The 26925-nt window shown below is 35.7% G+C and overlaps 1 protein-coding gene and 1 pseudogene across 2 annotated transcripts in view; both read right to left on the bottom strand.

The window, feature by feature from the left end:
- Window positions 1-1809: 1809 nt before the first annotated feature.
- Window positions 1810-26925, bottom strand: part of RALA (RAS like proto-oncogene A) — a 67342-nt gene continuing 42226 nt past the window's right edge. For both annotated transcript variants that reach the window (XM_011376698.2, XM_011376699.2), the window contains exons 2-5: window positions 20320-20472; window positions 11312-11520; window positions 8240-8414; window positions 1810-3790 (exon numbers count right to left, since the gene is read on the bottom strand). In XM_011376698.2, the coding sequence (XP_011375000.1) occupies window positions 3668-3790; window positions 8240-8414; window positions 11312-11520; window positions 20320-20433 (621 nt within the window). In that variant the 5' untranslated portion in view covers window positions 20434-20472 and the 3' untranslated portion in view covers window positions 1810-3667. The remainder of the gene's footprint in view (window positions 3791-8239; window positions 8415-11311; window positions 11521-20319; window positions 20473-26925) is intronic.
- On the bottom strand, window positions 26404-26519 carry LOC111730166 (annotated as a pseudogene).

The raw sequence follows: 26925 nt of genomic DNA, 5'->3' as shown, positions 1-26925 counted from the left end.
TGTTTCAAACACTGCCTTTATGAGCATTTTCTAACTGCTAGGTGGTGGAAGCACTTAAACACTTCAGCTATTTGTTTTCCTTGAGGCTTTTGATAAAAGCAACCTTTCCCTTCTATTAGATTTAGCCGTGAAAGTTATCACAGGTCTCATAGCTTCTTTTAATCAGATGTTAAATGCTCCCCTGTCCCATCTCTATCCCCAGAAATGGGAGTTTCTGGGATTGAGAATACAGATGGCCAAACCTCCCTCCTCGCCCACTTGCCAATCTGGAGCAAAGAAATGAGAATGGGAAATTATTTTGCAGTTGAAAAAAATATGAGTGAAAGCTGCTGACCTGCCAAAGGAATGCTGCCACTTTACTGATGTTATGGGACAAGGACTGTAAAGCCTGACTCCACAGTATCTCTCAGCAACCAGGCTGGAAGCACAAGAGGCTTCTTTTCCCTTCACAGCAACCTCTGTAAGCTTTCTGAAATCAATCATTGAGTAAGTGGCTCCAGCCTTGGGGAAATCTTGGGCATTTCCCACCTTAGTACAGGTTGAGTAATTAATTCTTGACTCCACTCTGCTTTCCTTTCACTGTGATAAAGAACATGGATTTGGGAGCCAAAGTACTTGCTTCCAATTCCAGTTAGCAATTACTAGCTTGTGGCTTTGGGCAAGTTATTCAACTGCTCTTTGCCTGTCTCCATCTGCAAAATAGAGGTTAATGATGGCACCTACGTCATAGGGTTAATATTAATTTTATGTATATACATAGTATCTTGATACAGAATAGTTTTCTGCCATTATTATTAGGATTGAAAAGTGTAAGAAATAGGAGGCCTAACCCATAGTAAGAACTAGACTTAATCTCTCATCTTCAGCTTCCTCTCCTTAAGCATGGTTCACACAGAAATCCTTCATCTGTGTGAATTTCACTAACTGCCCTAATTCATGTTTGCCTTTCACCTGTTGTATTCCCAGCAGTTCCTACAGTAGCCAGTCCATAAACATCTATTGAAAACTAAAGGCACGAATGAACACCTCTATTGATCTGTCACTCCTGACTTCCAATGTAATTTGCTAAAGGAGACTTCTAACTCTGGATTAAATAAAAAGGATCACTTCAAAAGCTTTACAGGAATTTTTGATAAATACTCTGATAGTTTTACTTTTAAGGTTGCCAAATTTTAAGTTTTTTATCCTTGTCACAAAATTTTGAGACATGACATTTTGAGTCAGTTTGAGACTAGAACTTTAACTTTTGTGTGGTACATAACATCACACCCGTTGTTGGTGTTAAAAATGGGTCCATATAGTGAGGTTAAAATTAAGCCAATTATAACTTAAATGTGCTCATTCTAGCACTGCTCATGAGTTAAGAAATTAAAATGCTGTGCTCAATATTGGAACAGATCATTTCTAACCCACAGGCTATTTGTGGGTGACTATTTCTTACCAGACCCAAATGTGAAAGAGAATAGCCTGAAGCTTGGCGAAATGGCAATGGGGTGGTTACTCCTGCCACAATTTGGAAATTAAGTCTCTGGGGAGCATTCTGATTAGAAAATGAACATAAAGCTGCCACCTATTTATTCTAGAGTTTAGTAATATTCTAAAAGTAACACACACATTTATGACTTTCATGACTCCACTCTTGATTAAACCTGAGCAATAATACTGTCATGTAGGAAATCTGGTATTACACAAAAGAGGTCCCTAAACCGATAGCTCAAAAGATTTAGTTGTTCTTTATCTCTGGTAAAGATGCCCACGTTGTTAAGAATTAAAAAATGTCATATTGTAAACATCAAATAACACCAAAAACATTTTAAAAAAAGGAAGTTTATTGGTCTTTAAATGGCTCAAATTGCAAATAAACCAATCGGGTAGTGGCATCAGCCTAAGACATGTGATGCATCTTTGTCAGTTGGCTTCATAGCACCTCAGTACCCAGGAGAGGAAAGGTCTCAAAGCAAAGTCATAATGTTAGTGGTTAAGACCCCTGGTTAAATAAGACTGCAAGGAGTATACATGGAAATCGCTGGGCCCGCAGGGCCAGCATTACATTGGTACTTTAATTCTGCACATGTCATAGCCTATGAAAAATACAAAATGAAAGATGTACATCTCAAACCCTTTAAGGACACATATTTAACACAAGCTGGATGTAATATCTAAAGAGTTGAGTTTCTAAAAAGCCTATTTTTATTAACTTTACGTATACATCTGTTACCTGGAATGCCTGAACACAACTCTGACTTCTTGAAATTAGAACTGAACAAAAAGAAAAACTCTGTCAATCAACTGTCTTAGCTCTGTTCCAAGGAAAAGAAAAATCTGACAGTGGTGCGTTTCCCATTGAAATTATGTTTCCAAATAGCATGCTAGAGTTCTTCCCTTGGGCACACCACGCAATGGTAACACAGGTCTAAGTCTGGTCTGTGTACACCGAACATGTTTTCTGCACTATACTCAGGTTTGATTGCTTGATGTTAACTTTAGGAAAATGTAGCTATGGCGTTCTTCATTATGAAAACAAACAGACTACAAATATTAATAACTCCTGTGCAGCCAAACCGTAACCTCATGAGTACAAATTTAAAAATTAACAAGTAGCAAGCATGAATATTTTCCCAGTGTTCTAGTGCAAAATGCATTAGCACTATTGCTGTTTTTCCTGTGCCTGCTCCAAAAAGGTAAAAAACTTAACATATGCTTAACTGTTACAAAAAGGGATTTCCAGGGACCAGCATCTTAAAGAGAAGGTTCACTAAAACAACTGTTACTGAATCCTCAGAATCCAAAATTATCTTATAAGTACATGCTGATCCTTCATTTTAAACTACTGTATAGTTAACTAAAAGCAATCAAGAGCTCTGGAACCTTACTTTCAAGAACCAGAGTATGGCACACGTTTTAAATTTGGACAGACTCATAGCAGACAGTTACTTCTTAAGAACCTTCTTTACAAAAGTTGTATTCCATACTAGGCATATAGTCTCTCACCAGGACACACGGGGCAATGGGCCCACGGCACCAGTGAGGACACACCCAGAATGATGTAACCAGGTATTTTTCAGTTTCTAAATTAAGGCATATTCAAAAATTCCCATATACAAGTTTACATCACTTTTCTAAGTTCATCACCAGGAAATTAATGCAGGTTCACAGAATTACTTTCAGTTTAACTATATGCAACAATCATGCCAATAACTTTTCTTTTATATTTTGCAAAACAATGGTTAAAGAAGTGGTAGAGTTTGACTATCATGTTCACAATTGTTATTTTAAAGGCAGTATAAGACAAAGACATTTTAAAACGATATAAAATTTAAGCTTTATAATAAACCAGAGGAAGTAGCCTTTCCTCCCATCCCCCACCTCCATCTCACCTTTTTAACAGTTTAAGACTGCCCTCAAAACACAAGCTCATATGTTACATTCAGGACTGTGATAAATGTAGCAATTATGAAATAAGTAGACTTTGTTTCTTGGTGAAGCCACATTAATTTCTTTTTTAAGTGAATTTGACTTTCAGTGCAGTTCCAATTCATGCTTTTAGTGATACATAACAATTTCCAAAATGTTAAAGTAATTTCAGTCAATTGATTGAGCCTTCAATGGCAATGCTATAAATTATATTTATTAGTATGGTCAAGATAAGAAAGAGTTTGGGCTTTGATTATAAAATGCAGCATCTTTCTCTGATTCTCTTAGCTAAACTTTTCCTCTTCTTTTTTCCATTCTTTTCTTTGCTGTCTTCCATCTTTCTGGCTCGAATTTCCCTCATTAAATCAAAAAATACCTAGAAAGAAGAAAAAAGGGTAAATAAAGCAAACAGATAATATGAGCTTGGTACTTCTCAGAATCATAGTAAACTTTGGGAATAATATAAGAATAAATATTTAAGATCACTCATTTGGGGAGTACAGGGAGAGGAAAGCACAAAACTAAAGTTTGTTTACTCTAAGTATACTGGGAAAATTGGAAAATTTTCTGAATCACACTTTTAGTAAAAATGTTCACATAATATAACCTGATCTTTCCATTCCAATTTTTGAGATAAAAATTAAAAAAGCACTATAAGTGATGATAGCTCCAAAGATAAAACTCAGTGGATTATGTCTGAATTATGAAAAAGCCTAACTATGGAATACTTTGCAGATTTTAAAAAGTGTTCACCTATATGCAATAACCTGGAAAGAACTACAGGACCTATTTGTTGTAAAATTTAAAAAGCAAACCACAGAAATTATCTATACACAGAAATATTATATATATTATATATACATGCTATATATTTATACACTATATAATATAAAAATTCTATTTATAAAGGGGAAAAACAAGCAAACACAAACTTTCCCTTATTCTGTATGCCAGCCTTTAAATGCAGGCAAATGTCTGGGAAGATATACGTTTCGAGTGGTTACCTACAGGGAGGGGAGGAGAGGGGAGGGGAGTAGAATTTGGGTGAAAAGTGACTCATTTTTTCCTCCTTATACTTTTCCCTCCATATTATAAATTCTTCTTTATACAATAAGCATATGTTCATGTATTACTTTTACAATGAAAAAAAATTAAGAGCCAGAGCATTTAGCTAGAAGGATACTAACAAAGTCATCAGATGAACACAGGCAGGTTGTCAGATGGTCCTCTAACTTCTGGGCACTTCCTCTGTGACAGGCACAGCCTCCTGAGACAGGCTAGTCCCTAGTTTGACAACTGATAGTTATGAAGCTTTTTCACAGGGAAAATTTAAAATCTGCCTCTTTGAAGCGTCTACCCAACGGTTTATTTGGAATCCGGGTGAGGATAAGGCATATTGTAGTGAGCTAGTATTTATTTTCTGTGACAAAACATGATACTTTCCTATATTAACAGAAGAATACAATATTAACACTTGCTACCCCAGAAAATCTGTATCAGGCTTCTAGTAGTGGATAATGTACAATATGGAAGATACTAACCATTGTTTTGAGTAAAATACTGAAAAAAGAACATGGGTACCAGAGTTGGCCATTCCCAGAGCCAGCAGGTGCCACTATCAATCCTGTGAACTTGAATCAGGCATGTAATCTCTCTACACCTCAGTTTCCTCAGCTAAAAAGTGAGCATGAGAAGAGTATTTATGCCTTTTAGGGCTAAAGATGAAATGATTAATGCTTGCCACAGTGCCTGGCTCTTGTAAGCATTAATAAACACTAGCTCTTATAACTATTACATTATATCCTTAGCAAAAACAAACAAACAAAAAACCCCAAATATAATTTAATTCTAGTAACTGAATAGTGCAAGTTACTTTTATTTAGCCCCTGGGGTACTTTATCTGATAGCCATTCTTCAGATTGTAGCAGTACATGAAATTAGTGTCAGCACGAACTTGTACTTCAGTTTATAAGTGGCCTCCTTTAATGTCATTCTACTTTGGAGAGGTGACCACTGATTGCAGATTCTATATCCCAAAATTGGCCGCAGCAATACTTCTTATGTGCTTTTCCAGAATCTTGCCACTCTCTATCAAGAGGTGTTTATTCCCCTTCCTCCTGAACCTGAGTGGGACTCTGTGACTACCTTGACCAATGGAATGAGGCAGAAATAATGCTGTGAAACTTTTGAGGCTAGATCATAAAAGGTGATATGTTTTCTACCTGGTTATAATTCACTTATGACACTTGCCCCTAAAGCACTGACACTCTGCTGTAGAGAAAGCCTAAACTAGCACACATGGAAAAGGTCACATGGGGAGGAACTGAGGTATCCCTGAACAACAGCCAGCATCGACTAGCTCAACCAGACATGAGTAAATAAGTCTTTAAAATGAAAGTTTAGATGCTTCCAGTCCCCAGACTTCAAGTTTTTCAGATGAGGCACCAGACACTGTGGAGCAGAGACAAGCCACTTCCACTGTGTATTGTCTAAATACTTGGCTCACAGATTCCATGAGCATAATAAATTGTTTCACCTATTAAGTTTTTGGGGTATATTTTGTTATATAGCCACAGTAACTAAAATAGCCTTATAACTTTAACTTTTCTCTTTTGAAAAGTAATACATGCATACAGCAAAAAAAACAAACAAACAAACAAAAAATCAAACAAAGAAGTCCAAAGGGGTATTTAAAGTGAAAAGTCAAAAGGGGTATTTACTGTGATAGTTCTCTGGTAACCACAGGTACTAGATTCTTACATATCCCTCTGATGTATACATACGCGTGTGTGAGCATGCACATGTGTGTATGAGGGAATATTTAAAACACAGATGGCAGCAAACTATGGACACTGTTCTACACTTTGCTTTTTTCATTTACTTTATGTTGAAGATTATTCCATATCAGCACATTTAGGTCTACCTTCCATTTCTTTTAAATGGTCATATAGTCCTCTATTATATAGACACACCATATAGACACAGTCCATCATTGAAACTTGGATATTTTGTCTTTGGCTGCTACAAATAATGCTTCGATTACTACCAGTGAACATACATTTATGTGTGGATATGTGATTTTATCTGTACAATAAATTTTTAGAACTCAAATTGTTGGGGTCATATTTTGATAGATGATAGCCAAATTGCCCTTCCACAAACACATGAGAGTTACTGTTTTCCTATCCTCTTGTTAACAGTGTATTATCAAACTGTTGCTTTTTTCCCCAATGTGACAGGTAAAAAAAAATGTATTTTTAAACTGCCCTTTTTTAAAGAGAGACTAAACCTCTTTCCAAGTTTAAAAGTCATCTGCAAATCTTTTCTGTAATATGCCTGTTCATGTTTTTGACTATTTTTCCATTGGGTAGTTGGGTTTTTATCTTACTGTCCTGTGAGAGCTCTGATAAAGAACACCATCATACTTTTCAAGGGTCTCTGATGCCAACAAGTAACACCACAAGGACTGTTAGAACTACAGTTTTATAACTTGTATAGTTACTATTCATCTCTCTTTCCGACTCCCCTTAGTTCCATATATCAGTTAGGCAGAAACAAAGTATACATATGCTATGATAATGTTCAATGTTGCCTTTCAAAACCTCAAAGGCGCTGAACCTTAAAACTTATATTTTCATTAACACTTTAAAAACATTTGCCATAACTTTAGAGAAAACGTATACTGAGTAGAAATCTTGTAGCATTCATTTTGTACAGATATTTTCGACTTATAGGAATCTGATCACGTGACTAAAAAAACTATTCAGCTTAAGACAGTAATGACAGTCCTAAGACCTACAGTAAATGAACAGAAAAAAATCTCTTATTTTTAACCTAATAATTTCTGGATCTGGGTTATGAATCCACACACACAAGCAGATCAGTTCATTAAAACTTGGGGATACCCAGAGCAGTGTTGTTACTCAGTGTGGTTCACCAGCCGAAGTCTGCACCACCTGAGAGATAACAAATATGCAAATTCTCAGGTTCCACCACCGCAGATCAGATGAATTAAAATCTCAGCGTGAAGGGATGGGGGAGAAGACTCAGGAATCTGTATTTATCAAGCTTTGCAGGCAATTTTTCAGTTAGAGTTTCAAAGGCATTTAGTAGGGCCTAGATGGTTGAGGGCTGAGAAAGGCCCCACCTGTGCTGCCTCAGCCCAATAAGCAGTCTTCCTAAATAGTGAAGATGGTCTCCAGCAGCAGGATAAAATGCACCTGGTAAGGCTCCTAGTCACGAGGTAAGGGTGGTTCCTCACCTGGTCTCCAGGAAGGGCCAATCTAAACAAAGTGGGCAGGTAAGGAAAATGAGTAGAGAGTTTCCCTTTCCACGCAGGGGAAAAAGAGGCTGAGGGTGGGGAGTGCAGTTAGTTAAACTAACAGAGATTTAAAAATCTTCTAATCCAGGGGTCCTTCATTTTGAGAGGCATCTTCACTTTTGAGAAATAAATGGGGCCAGGCAGGTGTCAGTTCTGAGGACTTCCACAATTCCTTCTAAGCTATCCAGCCAGATATGGAAAAAAAGTGGGGGAGGGGGGTCAGGGATTCAGGTCAGGAATCCTGTCAATGCTTAAAACAAAACATAACAACAAAAAACCCCAGTACATTTAGCTTCAATGTCTAATGTTTTGATGTCTCTTGGAAACCAAAGGACAAAGTGAAGTAAGAAATTCCTAACACTTAACTTGAGCATTCAGGGCTGATAAAAATCAATACATACTAAATCACTATTTGAAAGTCTCAGAATTTTTGGAAAAAATGAAGCCAAGTTAAAGCAAATCAACCTATTTTTCACAACTAGGAGTAAAGAGAGCCACCTTTACCTTGTCAACATTAGCACGAGTTTTAGCAGATGTTTCCACATAATTAACATTCCACTGATCGGCTCTGGTTTTCGCCTCTTCTACAGAAACCTGCCTTTTATCTTCTAAATCTGATTTGTTACCAACCAGCAGAAATGGAACATTCTCATCTTCTTTTACTCTCAAAATCTGCTCCCTGGATAAAAGAAATAAGAAAGAAACATTAATATTACCTCTATATGTTAAAATAAATACCATCTGTAATTAGCATTTATTTATGTTTGTATATAATAACAATTAACTCATTTATTGCATGGTGGGAAATAAGCAGCTATTTTTCCTTATTCTACCACCAATTGTTTGAGTTTCATACACCAAGGAAGACAGTATAAATATGGCACATAAAGTACAAAATTAAAGTGTAAAGTATCAAATGTAACTTCCCCTTAAATGCTTCCCATGATCCCATCCAGGATACATGACATTTAGTCATCACATCTCCTCAGATTCCACTTGGCTATGACAGTTCTCAGACTTTCTTTGTTTTTGATGACCTTGACAGTTTTTGAGGAGTGCTGGTCAAATAATCTGTAGAAAAATCTCTCAATTGGGATTTGTCTCATGTTTTTCTCATGATTAAACTGGGGTCATGGGATTTTGGGAGGAAGACATAGACGGAGAGAGTGACATTTCCTAACATTCACCATGATTTCTTACCAAAAGCATGTTAATACTCACCATTACTGCTATTAAATATATGATGTATTTGCAAAGAGGACTTTAGCCAATCGCAATCTTTTTCCAGTGCTGGTAACAGCAAATATAGCTGTTACTTTCTTACCCAGTTTCCTTTGTGATCAACAGCCTGAACTAAATGTTAATAATGAATGACTTACCACTCAGTCTCACTAGCCAGGAATGTGAGACAGACTCAAGTGTTTCTTTCTAACTCTAGCACTTCTGGTCGTTTTATATATAGTCAGGTGCTTCAGGAAAATCCATATTGAAATTATAATGATTAATGCTATCAGAAACATGGCTGTGGAAAATTTGGACCCACTGGGTTCAGGGGTGAGAAGGCAATACTCTTTAGAGTTAATGAGCTCGATGTCAGAGAAAAGTAATGCTATGTCTATAACCTCCATATACATTTGCTTAATGTGATGCTCCCTCTAAATAGTTTGAGAGGTTATTACAGAATTTTAGAGTAGGAAAAGTACTTTTATAAACTGGTCCAGCTTCTTCATTTTTGACATAAGGAAAGTGAGAATCAAAAATGGTAGACTTTTCTAACAGTTCTATCAAATGTTTACTTAGCATTACATGTTATATGCTATCAACTGTGCCAAATCTGGGTACAAGGAACACTAAGATAAATTAATAAATGGATTCTGCACTCATGAACTTTTACCTTGTCAGGAAAAACACATATAAATCAATCAAGCTCAGTACAAAAGTTTGATTGGAGCTGGGGCAAGCACATTGCATTCAGGGATGAGGAAACAATGGATTCTGCCTTGGTGGTGGGAGGACCCAGAAGGCTGAAGAGAGTAGCTGGCATCTGTGCTGTACTTTGCAGGTTAAACCATGTGGATGGCTGACTGTCTCAAAAATCCCTTCCCTATCACTGGTCGGTCATTAAGACATTGTTCTTTGTGGGAAGGGCAACACACTGGAGATACAACAGAAGAGTAATGAATGATTCACTGTAACAGCAACAGCCCAAGATTCTACTTGGCATAAAAATATCTTATTCCCTTGAGAAACCACTTTGGCTTTGGTGACTATGGTGATAAAATTTACTCTGTTACATAGAAGAGGACCTGCTACATAATATGCACTCAAATATTTGCTGAATGAATGAATAAGCACTAACATTTATGTACCTTTCAATTTATCTTCCAGGATTACAAGTTTCCAAAACCCGCAACCCTTTGAACTTTATTACATACAAAACTCTTTCCTTATAAAGACTAACGAACTTAATTTTGCAAATAAATCTATATTTTAAAAGGTTCTCAGCGACATGCGTCCCCGCTCCCCACCCCCACCCCCCCTCAAAGAATGTTCTTTTAGAATCCTTTAAGTTACAGAGACTTCCAAGCGTACACAAAGAGGAATACTAGGTATAAGCCTAGGTTCAGGATTTTGTTCAACCACCTGAAATGACTTCTTTCCTCGTCTGTGGAAATCCTTCTTATCTTTCAGGGTCACCTATTTCATGAAGGTCTCCAGCTTCTCTCTTCTCCTGGATCTGCTGTAATAATCACTGTCTATGGTCTCATAATAATCAGTAATAATTGTCCCTAACTGGTTCTTGGTTTCATGCCTTATTTAACTAGGCTATGTGAATCTTGAAAACAGGACAAACTACATGCTTCTTTTGTGTTCCCCATACCAGAGCAGACACTTAACATGGAAATAAAATATACAATTAAAGAATACTTTTGATTATGCATGTGGTATTTACAGGACTAATTCAGGAACTTATTTATGCCACATTTCTCTTAGGTATAGAGAAAACCCCTCTCCCCTTCACCAAACCTTCCCCATCACCCACCAAATGAAATATATGACAGATTCTGATTAAGCAAACAGTATATGATATAAAAAATATTGTCTAACATAACATAGTGTGCCAATCTATGGTATTATTATTTCTATTGTAAAATTCAGTTCGTGCTATCAGGGCATTTATATTGTGAGGAGGATGGTAATGTGCCTGCTGAATTATACAGGGGCTGAGAACTAGTAAATAATAGAGAAAGATTGAAGACCTGGGTCAGTGCATCAGTATGTGATCCGAGTGTCAACTATTATGGCAGTAGTAGTATTGTACTCCAAAGAGAAATACTTCTGTAATGCTAAAGACATTTTGGGTACTGAGGCTGTCACAAACTTAAGTTTCAATGCAGATGGCATTGGGATATCATCTGAATATAAGTACACAGCGTCAGAGTCACATACTGATATCAAAAAGAGAACAGACACAATTAGATACAGAGTGAAAGTAAGAACCTCTAGTTATCCACTTGTTTCTGAGGAAGAAATTATTATGCAATAAGTCAGCAATGACATTACTCTCTGACATACCTGAAGTCAGCTGTGGCTGCAAAGGATTCCATTTCTGTAATAGAGAAGACACAGAGGAAACCCTCCCCACTCCGGAAGTAGTTATCTCTAATTGCGGCGTAGTCCTCTTGCCCAGCTGTATCCAAGATATCGATCTGCACTTCCTCCCCATCCAGCACCACCTTTTTCCGATAGCTGTCTGCTTTAGTAGGCTCATAGTCCTCTACAAACTAGAAAAGATGAAAAGCATATCAATTTTTTAAATTATCTTTCCTTTTCAAAACTTATTTTAAAATACAGATTCACATGAAGTTGCCAAAATAGTACAGAGAGGTTCTGTACCCTTCGCTCAGTTTTCCCCAATGGTAAAAAAGACGTTAATTGAAAATTTCATTTTAGACAATTTGGTGGTTTCATTTGCAAAAAGTGAGAGTTGAAGCATCAGCTCTATCTAGGCTGTTTACAGCTTGAAATATGTCCTTTTTTTCTTTCTTAAAACACTATACCTGCAAAAGCTATTATATATATACAGGCATACCTCGGAGATATTGTGGGTTTGGTTCCAGACCATCACAATAAAGCAAGTATCGCAATAAAGTGAGTGGTAATCTTTTTGCTGGTGGAGGGTCTCAGCTTCAATTTGTAAAAAAACACAACACCTGTGAAGTGCAATAAAACTGGGCGCGACAAAACAAGGTATGCCTGTATTTTATCAAATGTGTAAGAACTTCTTTTCTATGTGACTCTAAATATAAAATTTCATGCCAGAATTGTGGAAATAACTTGAAAATAAGTCCATGTTTAGGTAAGCATTGAAAGTAACATTAAATCTTTTCTTTCTCCAAAATGAACCAAGTCAATGTAGTGGCTTATACTATTCAGCTGAATGTCAAGTCTTGAACTTTGAGATTTCTCCTCAAACTTCTGAATTTAAAATAGTACAACTTTACATTCTTGCTCCTATTTTTAACCTCATGTCACCTTGATATTTTGATCAGTGTATTATTGTTAGCATTTGTGTATATATACACATACTTTTGTAGGTTTTTATTGGTTCCTGTAAATATTTTGAATTTCTAATATTTCCTTATATATTTGCTCAATGTCTATATTTTTCTGCTAGAATTTTAACCTCCCTGGAAGCAGGGACCCTGACAGTTCAACTCATTGCTGTATCTCTAAAGCTTACAATAGTGCCTGGTACATGGTAGACACAATAAATAATTATTTTTAAAAAAAGAACAGTGTTTTTATAACTATGAAAGCTATAGAACATTCTATCACATTTACATGCTAATATTTTGCAAACATTAAATATTTATAAACACTTATGAATACTTTAATGAATAAAAATATTCAAATATATCAGATATTATGAATATTAAATATTGAATGTTAATGAATAATAAATGAAGGCCTAAACATTCATCAAATGTCAGGCATGTGAATATTCTTACTTTTGACCTTACTGTCAAGAAGGAAACTGATTTAAGGATTAGTTTGAAAGAAGAGTAACTAGGTTCTGGTCAGGATGGTGGAGAAGGTAAATGCTGTGTTCGCTTCATCCCATGACTACATGAAAATTACAATTAAATTATGGAACAACCATCACTGAGAACCACCTGAAGACTGCCTGAACACAATTCCTATAACTAAGGATACAAAGAAGCTGCCACTTTAAGACTGGTAGTGGGGCAGAGACACCAATAGAGCTTGACCCACAACCATGGTGTGGCCATTAAGAAACGGGTGGGATATCTTGGCTGTGGAGGTTCCCTCTGAGGAGCAAGAGGCCCTAGCCTCACACCGGGTTCCCCACACCAGGGCACCACTGCCTGGAAGTCCCCATCTGGCTGTGAAGACCAGTGGGGATTGTGTTATGAGAAGGACAGGGGTCTGCTAAAGACAGAGGTGAACCTCTTAAGGGGCCTGCACAAAGACTTACTCACAAACTCACTTACTCTAAGCTCCAGCACTGGGGCAGCAGCTTGAAAAGCACCAGGGACATATACGGAGGAACTAAATTGCCTAACATCAAGATGAGGGCTGGAGGGACTGGGGTCAGAACAACTCTCCAGGGATGGAAGTGCTGGCAGGTGACAAATCTGAGCTCTCCAAAAAGTTGACTGACACTGCTCACCCCACCCTGGTGATTCCCTGAGAACCTACTCACCCAACTGACCTGCTTGGCCCCAGCCTCTTCCAACAGCTTACCTGCACAAGCAGCCTGCCTCAAATTGTGCTGCAGACTATCTCAAAATCTCTCAAAGATCCACAAATGACAAACAAGCAGCAGCTGACCTTGGCATACCTTGTAGCTTATGCTAAATGGCCCCAAGCCTGGCATAGCAGTGGCCAGTCTTGGCCTGGAAAATACTTTCAATTAAGTGGTCACAAACCTGGCACAAGTGGTGGCTGGCTTCAGCTTGCACTGTGGTGCCCACCGAAGGGTCCTAAGACTGAAACAAGTGGCATCCAGCCTCAATTCACAGTGTAGCCTCTCCTAAGACCTCCAAAACCAGCACCAGAAGCAACTAACTACAGATCACTTTGTAGAATCTACCAAGAGGCCCTGGGCACAGCACTAGCGATGGCTGACCTTGGTCTGCACCAAATCTCTTTCCAGGAGGCCTGAGACCCAATACATTCAGCGACCAGCTTTAGATCATACCAGAGCACCACCCAATCACCTCCACAAAAGATACACCTGAAGGGTGAACTCAGTCGACACTAGAGCCATGTTAAAGTGATTCCATTTCATGAGGACAGTTCCTGCACAACAGCACAACAACTGCTGTAGTCATGGCCAGTCCTCACAGCCAGTCTGCCTGAGAGTCAATTACACCTGCTAATGAGCCAACAGCAACTGAGCCCCTACTACAATAGGGAGGCATAAATAACCTACACGTGGGACACCCCTGAAGGACCCAGGTAAGGTGACCAGGGAGATTGTGCCACTGGATGCCACAGAACATCTTCTACATAAGGCCACTCTGTCAAGAAGTAGTAGATCCACTAACAAATAGACAAATACAGGAAGTCAGCCAAAATTAGGAGATAAACTTGTCCAAAATGAAAAATAGGACAAAACTCCAGTAAGAGAACTAAATGGAATGGAGACAAGCAGTCTACCATGATACAGAGTTCAAAACACTGGTTATAAGAATGTTCAGCATCAACAAAGATAGGAAACATAAAAATGGAGATACGAAACATAAAAAAGAACCAGTCAAAAATGAATATATAATTGAAATGAAGAATATATTTGATGAAATCAATAGCAGATTAGATGAAGCAGGAAATCAAATCAGTGATAGGAAAGACAAAGTAGTGGAAAACACCTGATCAGAACAGCAAAAAGAAAATAGAATTAAAGAAAATGAGAATAGTTTAATGGGCCTCTGGGACAATATCAAGTGTACTAACATTCGCATCATAGGGGTACCAGAAGGAGAAGAGAGAAAGTAAGGGATTAAGAATCTATTAGAGGAAATAATAACTGAAAACTTCCCTAACATGGTGAAGGAAATAGACATACAAGGCCATGAAGTACAGAGTCCCAAACAAGATGAACCCAAGGAGGCCCAAACTAAGACACATCATAATTAAAATGCCAAAGGTTAAAGACAAAGAGAGAATCTTAAAAACAGCAAGAGAAAAAGCAGTTAGTTACCTACATGGAAGCTCTCATAAGAGTGTCAGCTGACTTCTCAAAAGAAACTTTGCAAGCCAGAAAGGATTGGCATGAAATAGTCAATGTGATGAAAAGTAAGGAACTACAACCAGGATTAGTCTACCAAGGAAGGCTGTCATTCAGATTCAAAGCAGTGAAAAAAAGCTTCCCAGACAAGAAGAAACTAATGTTACAAAATAACTACATACCTACCAATAATTACTTTAAATGTAAATGGACGAAATGCTCCAAACAAAAAACGTCGGGTGGCTGAATAAATAAGAAAACAAGACCCTTACATATGCTGCCTACAAAAAATCCATTTCAGATCAAAAGACACCCATAGACTCAAAGTAAAGAGATGGAAAAGATATTTCATGAAAATGGAAAAAAAAAGCTGAGGTAGCAATACTTTGACAAAACAGACTTTAAAACAAAGGCTGTAAAAGGAGACAAAGAAGGGCTTTTCATTATGATAAAAGGATCACTCAAACAAGAGGGTGAACTCTTGTAAACATCTATGTACCCACCATAAGAGCATCTAAATATGTGAAGCAAGTATTGATAGATATAAAGGGAGAAATCACAGTCAGACAACAATAGGGGACTTTAATACCCCATTGACAACAATGGTTAGATCATTCATACAGAAAACCCACAAAGAAACAGCGTCCTTAAATGACACATCAGACCAGACATATATAATTGATATTTTTAGAGCATTTTACCCAAAAACAGCAGAAGAAAAAAAACTGAAAAAAAAAAAAAAAACAAAAACGCACAAACACGTGGTGGTGAAATAACATGATACTAAACAATGAATGAGTTAAGATCGAGATCAAGGAATAAATCAAAAGGTACCTTGAAATAAATGAAAATGAAAACACAACGATCCAATATGGTGTGTGTGTATGTGTGTGTGTGTGTGTGTGTATTACAGCCAAAACAGTTCTAAGAGGTAAATTCACAGCAATATAGGCCTACCTCAAGCAACAAGAATGTCTAACCACTATCCTATACACCTGAAACTAATATAAAATAATGCTAAATGTTAACTCTAATTGAAAAATAAAAATAAAAAAAAGGAATAAGAAAAATATCTAACAAATAATCTAAACTTACACCTACAAGAACTAGAAAAAGGAGGAATAAAGCTCAGAGTAGAAGGAAGAAAATCATAAAGATTAGAGTGAAAATAAAAGAGTCCAAAAAAGCAATAAAAATGATCAATAAAACCAAGAGCTGGTTATTTGAAAAGATAAACAAAAGTGATAGACCTTTAACCAGACTTATCAGGACAAAAAAAGAGGGCTCAAATAAAATCAGAAATGGAAGAGGAAAAGTGACAACTGACACCACAGAAATACAAAAGATTATAAGAAAATACTATTAACAATTATATGCCAACGAATTAGACAACCCAGAAGGAATGGATATATTCCTAGGAACATATAATCTTCCAAGACTGAATCAAGAAGAAATAGAAATTCTGAAAAGACCAATAACTACTAATAAAATCGAATCAGTAATAAAAAAAACTCCCAACAAATAAAAGTCTGGGCCAGATGCGTTCACAGGTGAATTTTACCAAACATTAAAAGAAGAATTAACACCTATCTTTCTCACACTACTTAAAAAAACTGAAGAGGAGGGAAGGCTCCCAAGTTCATTTTACAAAGCCACCAGTACCCTGATACCAAAACCAAACAAAGACATTACGAAACAAAAAAAATTATAGGCCGATATCCTTGATGAGCAAAGATACACAAAATCCTCAACGAAATATCAGCAAGCCGAAGTCAGTAATACATTAAAAAGATCATACACCATGTTCAAGTGGGATTTATTTCTGGGATACAAGGTTGGTTCAATATCTGCAAATCAATTACCATGCTAATCCACATAAACAAAATGAAAAATAAAAATCCTAAGATCCTATCAATAGATGCAGAAAAAGCATTTCACAAAATTCAGCATCCATTTATTATAAACTCTTAGCAATGTGGGGATGGAGAGAACATACCTCAATATAATAAAGGCCATATATGACAAACCCACAGCTAACATGATATACTCAGTGATAAAAAGCTCAATGCTTTTTTAAGGTCAGGAACAAGACAAAGTTATCCACTTTCACTCAACATAATATTGGAAATTCTAGCCACAGGAAACATACAAAAAATAAAAGGCAAGGAAGGAATAAAACTGTCATTTTTTGCAGATGACATGATGCTATATAGAGAGAATCCTAAAGATTCAACCAAAAAACTATTATGACTGATAAATTCAGTAGAGTAGCAGGATAAAAAACTAATATTCAAAATAGGTTGCATTTTTATACAATAATAAACTATCAGAAAGAGAAATTAAGAAGATAATCCAATTTACAAATGCATGAAAATAAATAAAATGCTAGGAATAAATTTAATTGAGGTAAAGATCTGTACTTGGAAAACTCTTGAGAAGATAGACACAAATAGATGAATATGTCATGCTCATGGATAGGAAAAATTAACATCGTTAAAATGTCCATAAAACCCAAAGGAATCTATCTATAGTCAATGCAATCCCTATCAAAATACCAATGACACATTTCACAGACCTAGAACATATAACCCTAAAATTTATATGGAACCACAAAAGACCCCAAACAGCCAAAGTAATCTTGAGAAAGAAGAATAAAGTTGGAAGTATCATGCTACATGATATCAAACTACGCTACAAGCCTGTAACAATCAAACCAACATAGTACTGGCATAAAAACAGATATGTAAATCAATGGAACAGAACAGAGAGCCCAGAAATAAAACCATGCCTATATAGTCAACAAATACATGACAAAGGAGGCAAGAAAGAGTATACAATGGAATAAAAACAGTGTCTTCAATAAATGGTGCTGAGAAAACTGAACAGATACATGTAAAAAACTGAATCCAGACCGCTCTTTTATACCATATACAAAAATAAATTCAAATGAATTAAAGACTAAATATAAAATCTAAAACCATAAAACTCCTAGAAGAAAACATAGGTGGTAAACTCTTTGACATCCCTCTTAGCAATATTCTTTTGGGATATGTTCGCCCAGGCAAGGAAAACAAAAGAAAAAATGAATAAATGGGATTATATCAAATAAAAAGTTTTCGCACAGCAAAGGAAACCATCAACAAAATGAAAAGACAACCTACTGAATGGAAGAAGATATTCACTAATGATATATCTAATAAGGAGTGGTAATATCCAAAATACATAAGGAACTAATACAACTTAATACCAAAAAAACCCCAAACAATCAAATTTAAAAATGGGCAGAGGACCTAAATAGACGTTTCTCCAAAGGGTACATAAGGATGGTCAACAGACATATGAAAAGATGCTTAACATCAATAATAATCAGGGAAATGCAAATTAAAACCACAATGAGATATCATCTCACACCTGTCAGAATGGCTATCATCAATAAATCAACAAACAACAAGTGGTGGCGAGGATGTGGAGAAGAGAGAACCCTCGTGCACTGCTGGGAGAGCTGTCAATTGGTGCAGCCCCTGTGGAAAACAGTAGGAAGGTTCCTCAAAAAATTAAAAACAGAACAACTATCTGACTCATCAATTCTATTTCTGGGTATTCATCTGTAGAGATACAAAACCCTAATTCAAATAGAGACATTTGTACCCCCATGCTCACTGCAGCAATATTGCCAATTGCCAAGATATGGAAACAGCCTAGGTGTCCACCGATTGATGAATGAATAAAGATGTGGCATATATACACAATAAAATATTAGCTATAAAAAAGAATGAAATCTTGCCATTTGTGACAACACAGATAGACCCAGAGGGTATTATGCTAAGAGAAATAAGTTCGAAGAGAAGGACAAACACCATATAATTTCCCTTATGTGGAATCTAAACAGCAAAATAAACAAAGAAACAATACAGAAACAAACTCATAGACAGAGAGAACAAACTGATGGTCTCTAGACAGGACGGGGCTTGGGGGACAGGTGAAAAGGTAAACAGGATTAAGAAGTACAAATTGCCAGTTATTAAAACAGCCACAGGGATGTAAAGTACAGCAAGGGATAATAGTAATATTATAATAACTATGTATAGTGTCTGATGCGTACTAGACTTATTGGGGTGATCATTTCATAAGTTATATAAATGTTTAATTACTATGGTGTACACCTGAAACTAATATAATATTCAGTATAACTGAAAAATAAAATTTGAAATTTAAAAAAGATGGCAATGAGAAAAAAAGAAAAAGGAAATGGTAAAACTAAGAAACTAGAATAATTACTTTGTGGAAAATGTTTTATAAACTTTTATTTTTGAAAAAGGAACCCATTATTCTTACTGACAAAAGTAAATAGTTTGTAGACTTTGATAAAAAAAAAAAATAGAAGAGTAACTATTAAAATGAATAGTATGAGGAACAGAATTGGACAGATAAATTAGCAATTTCATTTAAAGTACTATTTCAATCCCTCCTTTCTAAATTTTTTATTAAAGTCGCCAACAAACAGGACAACTGATGGATTTGAGTTTTGTGTGTGTGAAAAAAGTGCTGATAGGCAGGCAATAGAAGAAGATATGGAATGGTAAAAATTTGCAAGATTTTTTTGTCAAGAGACCAGCTTTAAGCAGAAAAAACCCTCTGAGGTTTTTTCTCATCTGTAAAATGGGGATACCCCCACCTACCATGCAGGACTTATGAGAATTAAGTAAGAAAGAGTAACCACAAAACCTTGCTTCTACTGGAAGGAAGAAATGAGGATAAATGCTTAATAAGATTACTATCTTTTAAATCATTTAGACTTGATAACAGTCCTCTAGGTAAAGAATCTAGGTGGACAAAGTCTGATATAAATACATACACACAAATCTGTTAACCTGTCTAATAATTATATTTTAGGGATACATCGTTTATCATTTAATGTAGTGTCATGTCAAATATACAACAAATAACTTTTTTACTGAGGTTATTAAAGGACCTTTATGTGTGTTAACCTCAAATCTCAGTGAGGTATAATATCCTCCACTTTTATTAATTCAAGGTGAGAATTGCCATTAGAACACTAAAATTAAAAAAGCCAAAGTTAGATTGCTCAAAAATAGGTAGTTTCCAGTTTTGTTTTGTATTTTAAAATGTTAAGGTTTTTACAAACCTTGAGCTTTTGACTTGTTAAATCGAGTTGTATATAAACGTTAGCTCTCAATTTCTTAAAATGGAAAAAAAGACGACTCCTTTCGAGATTCAAGAAATCCATCCAAAATATCACCAGAATTAATCTAGAGAAATACTCTTTGAAAGCCCAAACTTTGATATCCATTATAAAATCAGCACTTACCTCATCATACATGAACTGCAGAGTCAGAGCAGACTTGCCCACACCACCACTGCCCACCATGATGACTTTGTGTAAGGCCAAAGAATTCTGACCCTTGGGCTTATTTGTGGCCATCCTGTGTCACAGAATTGTCACCAAAGGATTAAGAGGAATCTAAAAGGAAAGAGAGAATAAGTAATGCTTAGTACATTCTTCTTTATAATTCCAGTGTGGGAAAGAGGTATGATGTCCTTAGGCTTCAAGATACTAGTTTTCATTCTGCAGTGATTTTAAACAAATGACAAATGAAGTATGCTCATTTAGAGGAAGAACTACTTGTCAGAGAACACCTCAGTGATAATACAAGTATATATCTTAAGGTCATTTCTCTTATTATAATAGTTTTCAGTAATAAGCTGTGACCAGAAGTGAAAATTTCCCAGCGCAACCACACGCTAACAATGGAGAACAGCTGTATGAGAATATAATCACACAGATTATGAAAACAGGCTAAATGATCATTTTGTTTTTACATTAACCTTTACTAGTAATAATTAAAGAGAGGTTTCTTCTAATTCCAGTAAGAAATAACTGACAAAAGAGGAAAAAAAAAAAACCTTGCCAACTGAAAGGCTTACTTACTTACTGCCAGTTTATAAAAAAAGAAACTGTATCCTAACAACTTGGTGGTAGAATAATCAATGGAATCCAACACTGCCTACCCCAATTCCCAAGTATCCTATGACACAAACATATGTGTACCAGGTTCCTCCAGAAGCTGTAGTGGTAAGGTACACTAAATGCACCCAGTTTCCTTTTGCCATGGTACCAGGCATTAGAAAAAGAGGCCATGAGGTCACAGCAAACACTGAGTCTGTGTGGAGGCTCGAGCAAGGACTTTCTGTCATTAGAGGATTCGGGTGGATTTTACCCTTCTTTCTCAGAATCTCTTTGATTTGTTTCGGTTACAGATACAGCTTCCCCAAGTTGTAGCTTACAGGACTACACTCCATCATGCCTACCTCCCTATTTTGTGCCAATCTCTCCCAGCTCAGCTGTAACAGACCACACTGGTCTCCTTCAGCTCTTCATATGCTCTTCTCTACCTCTTGGCCTTTGCCATGCAGTTTCCTCCATTCAGCATATTCTTATTATAGCTGGCTAACTCCTCTCGTTTTTTTGGGTCTCAGCCTTACCCGAAACTCTCCCCTCCCCTGTGGCTCATTATAGTATTTGATACTTTTCCTTCATAATCATTATTAAGTAGAAATTGCTTGAGTGTTGTTTGATATGGGTCTTCTTCTCTAATATACCAGAAATATCTGTAGTGCAGGGGCTACATCTGTTTGGTTTACTTTATGCTTAATGTAAGTAACATGACTTGGCAAAATCAGCCATTCAGTTCATGTGTTCACTGAACAAATAAACAAATGTTCGAAGTCTAACTTAACCTTCAGAAATGCTTTAGACTATAATGGTGGGTAAAGCAGCTTTTGCAACTAGAAACTCAATCACAAGTTTGGGCAAGGACAGTCTGTCTGGTGTCTGTGCCTCACACGCTATCTGTATAGGGCACTCGAGAGCTGGGCACTGCTTTAGGCCAGACCCAGAAATCATGTCCATATGCCTTTTTGCCCAATACAGAAAAGTATTAAGAAACAGACCTCCAACATCTTGCAATCCATTTAATAATATAAACATGTTAACATACTTCTTTTGAGGCTGCTTTTAATCTCTATGGAGCATAACAGATCTCACTGTATATGCAATTTTTGATCTCGTTCTTACTATATCATAAACATTTTAGCAGAAGCAGCTTGAACTGTGAAACATATGGTAAGGAATCCATAATTGGAGGCTAGTTCAATTCAACTCAACAAACAAGGATTGAGTCTTTTTCCTGGGTACCAAGGACATGATCATGAGATTTTGAATGACTATCACTGCTCAGAAATAGTGAAAATAGTATACTTCAGATAAGTAACTAAAAGTCTGAAAGATACCAAGTCTAAGCAAGTTTATGGAGTATTCTGTTGCTGGTGTACCTAAATAAACTAGAAAATGACTTGTCACTATTATGATCCTTATTTGGCAGCTGTAATCATTTCATGGCTATGTAACTGCTGTTTTATTTCTAAACAGTAAGTACTACATGTGCTCAAGCTATTACCATATCAATTAATACTCTAAAAATTGTGTGTATGCTCATTTTAAAAGCAAAACATTTACCAGTCACATCAACTGGGCTAAAAACACCTTCCCTTACAGAACAATTTAAAATGTAGTCTGTGACTTAGAAAAGGCAGAGGGTCCCAAAGACATTTTTCCAAAGTGCAATTAATTATTCTCTAATAATTATGAGCTGAACATTCCATACTTTCAAGAGGCTCTCTAGGAAAAGAAGCTCCCTCCAAAGATATACTCCTCTCCCTGCATTTCAAAACCTTTGCATTCCATAGCTTAGCTTCCAACCCCTAGTCTATATGCTGTTTTAATTATAAATAACTCAAAGCCCCCGCCTACCAGGAACTTCAGACAAATACATACATAAATAAGAAAATTCCATTTTTCATGCTAAGTGCAACAAAAACACAGTAGTCAAACCTCCATCTCCTTCTTTTAAGGACACTTGTGATTACATTTAAGGCCCAGACAGACAATCCAAAATAATCATCCCATCTCAAAATCCTTAATTTATTTAATCACACCTGCAGAGTCCCTTCTACCTTAGAAGGTAACATTCAGATTCTGGGGATTCAGACACGGGTATCTTGTCAGGTCATTTAGTCAGCTTATCACATACAGGAAGTGGGTCAACGCACTTTAGATCACATATCTCAAATCCCAACTCTAAGTTCTCCATTTTAAACTATAAGAAATTTTCTAACAAATGATCAATCTAGTTCTCCTATACTTGATAATGAATACTCTACCAAGTAAGATATCAAACACTCCTTTGCCCACCGAAAATAAAAATCCCAGTGATTTTTATATTTCTAGAGTTCATTATCATCTGCTTAGACTTTTGTAATAAAGACATTTATTATTAAACTTTAGTCTAACAAAAATATTAGGTGGTACAAGATCTTACTGAGAGTCTTTTTTAATAAAGAGATTAAATGAAGCATTTCCCTCCTCTCCAATTTGAATAGTGGATTAAAGGTGTATGATCACTAAAGTTTAGTCCCTATCAAATCATTAAAAATCATAACTAATCACAAGTAGGCAGATGCCAAGTTAGTAAATTACTCTCAAAAAGGAAAGTATTTCATATAAAAAATTTCACACATGACACTCCCTATGTGTATTAAGAATAACTGCTCGATAAAAACAAAGAGGAATTTAGTCTAAAATGAACAATTTTAGAAGAGTTAGAATATACTTGACCAAGAAAGCAATATACACAATTCTATTTTAAAAGAGATTTATGATTATTTAGGTTTATTACCAGGTACAGGTATATTTTTCCAAACATTCAAAGAACAGGTGTATTATCAATACTATTTAATATTCTAGAGCATAGAGAAAGCTTCCAAATTCTTTTTAGAGAGCTGGGTTCACACTGATATAAAGTCCTAACAAAGAGAGGCTAAAAGAAAAGTAGATTGACTGACTTGTGAAAATAGTGTGAAAATTCTAAATAAAAAAAATGTTACCATATAAACCAAAGTGACCAGGTGCAATTCAGATATGCAATAATGGCTTTATATTTTAGGAAGTCAATATAATTATTGGTATTAATAGAAAAATCATATTATCTCTATAGGATCTGGAATGATAGTTGATAAAATTCAAAGTCTACTGCTTAAAAAAATCCTTAAATAAAGTAGAAATTTACTGGTATTCACTTAATACACACAAAAACTGGCTATCTAAAAACCCAAACCATAAAAATATCATGCTTAATGATGAAATAAAAGCATTCTCATCAATGTCAGGAGTAAGATAAGAATGCCCACCATCTTCACTTTTATTTAACATTGTGCTGGAAGTAGTATCTGATGGTATTAGAAAGAGAAGGAAGGAGGCAAATGAGCATTACACACAGATATTATTTTATACTTGGGCCAAAGGAATCAACTGAAAAATTGCTATCAACAAGAGATTTAAAGGGTAACCGATATATTATAATCAATATATAATATGTAAAAAACATATAATCAATACATTATATAAAAATAAATATAATACAGAGTATATACTAAGAATAAAACTAATACAAACTATATAGATATACATGAAGATAATAATGATACTCAGATAACATAAAGGGTGACTTGAGTAAATCAAGATAGGTCCTGCTCTTGGGACAAGAAGATGGTATATTGGTAGAGGCACAAGATCTCGATAATGAAAAAAGTATTAATTATTAATAGATAAAATTTCTTCATGATAAAAAATAATGGTTCAAAGACTTTGGAGTCATCTGATCTACCTCCTAGAGTATTCTTTACCCTTAATCTGTGAAGAGAATTTCTGATGTTGAAAACTTGCTTTAACTTTTTCTTTGAAGGCAGGTTGATTTATATACAATAAAATCAACCTTTTAATGAGTTTTGATAAATGTATAGTCATGTAACCACCAAAACAATCAAGATATAGAATAATTTTCATCATTTTAAAGCATGCAATCAAGCTCTATAGGAGCAACATGCAAAGTCCGAAAGTCCCTGAGACGATGTTTACTTTTGAAATGTAACAACTTAATATTTTCTAATTATCCAAACTGCACTAAATAAGGAGAACACAAAATTATAACAAAGACTGAACTAAGGAAAGTACTATTCTGTCTTAAGGGTACAGTAGTTGAAAACTGTTTAATGATGGCTTAACATTTTGCCTTGTCTGCATAATAAAAATTTATTTGTATGACTTGCCAGACAGCCTGTCAGACATCAAAGTAAAGACTTAACAATCACAAAGGCTTAAATTTATCTCCTTGGGACTCAGCTTGTTTGTAAACATAATGCTAAGATGAATAAAATAACACATGTAAGATGTTCAAATATACATATTAAGTATGGGTAATATAAACATTCAGCTATCTTCAGAAGACTTTACCTTTATATACAATATAATCGGCCCCCAGTCAGTGCAAATTACCAGCAACACAAAGGTAAGGCCCTCACCACAGTTAAAACTAACAAAAAATTTCCAGAACTCATGAAGAAGTGATGGCTAAGCTAAGACTTGAAAAACAAAAATCGGCAGACCACGTTCACCTGGGGGTGATGGTGAGCGATAAAGCTATAAAAAGTAAAAAACAACAACAACAACAAAAACCAGAAACAGAACTTTACATACCAGGAATTAAGATTTTATCCTCAGAGCAATGGAGAACCACCAATTTTTAAGTGAGAAATTATGACTCAGAAGGCAGAGAGAACATCTGGAAGGCTACAGGACAATGATGACTTGGGTTTGGACTAAGGAGGAAATGTGGATGAATTCAAGAGCTATTAAGGAAAAAGTCAACCAAATCTGGGAAGAGATTAGATGTGAGGGGTGAAGGAAAGGGAAAATTCAAGCCAAATTACCCAACTATCTGGCTTGAGTGGATATGAGTAAGGAAAAGAGGAACAAGCAGCTTTTCTTTTAGGGAGTGTGGGTGGTGAGAAGAGTTAATGAAAGGAAATGATGGAAACCAGTATTGATCTTTTAACAGATCAAAATATTTTAAAAGCATCTAAGTACAGTATAGCTTAAGGATAAGCAGTTTTCTTAATCTTGGCCCCAATGGTTTTGCCACCACATTATGACTTAACTTGAGCAATGCTGAAAAATAAGTAAAGGGTGGAACTTGAAAGGTGAAAGATAAACTACTATTTACAGCTATTTTAACATGTGTCTTAAACTCTTAAATGTGCTTTTAAAATAGATTTTGTTGTTTAGGAAAACATTTAATAATTATTTATTGTAAAGAATATACATTTTGCTTCTGTATTCCTATGCTAACCCTGGAAGGATACATAACAGTAATCTTTTAAATTTTATTTTTTAAATTATTTTTATTATTTATTATTATTATTTATGCCTACAGCACCTGGTCTTCCTAGGTGGAATTTTATTTTTTAAATTATTTTTATTATTTATTATTATTATTTATGCCTACAGCACCTGGTCTTCCTAGGTGGTCTCTCATCCAAGTACTAACCAGGCCCGACCCTGCTTAGCTTCCAAGATCAGACATCGGGCTTGATCAGGGTGGCATGGACGTAGATCATGGAGCGTGGCTCCACTGGAGCGCGAACCCAGGACCTTCTGTGTGTAAAGCAGACGTGCTAACCGCTACACTATGGAACCACGTCCTTGAATTTTAAACTATGTGACTATAAAACCTATCTGGAAATTAAATAAATAAAAGGTTATTACTGAATTAGGCTACAAAATTGGATGAAGAAATATTCAAAACCTGATGCTTCATCAAGTTAATAAAAAAGTATAATTCATATCTGCTTTAGGTTTTACTGTGTAAGACCTATAAACTAAGTCTATATAAATAGTTTCTCTAATTGATATCTTTATGAATTTGATATTGTCTATGAAAGTTTTGCTAATTTAATATAACTGGAAAAAAAACTGGATTAACCATGCATGAATGATCTAGCTTAAAAATTATTCAACTAA

The sequence above is a fragment of the Pteropus vampyrus genome, unplaced genomic scaffold (assembly GCF_000151845.1).
Source record: "Pteropus vampyrus isolate Shadow unplaced genomic scaffold, Pvam_2.0 Scaffold302, whole genome shotgun sequence".
NCBI lineage: Eukaryota > Metazoa > Chordata > Mammalia > Chiroptera > Pteropodidae > Pteropus > Pteropus vampyrus.
Note: the sequence above shows the minus strand (reverse complement) of the source record. Positions and strands in the feature narration are given on the sequence as shown.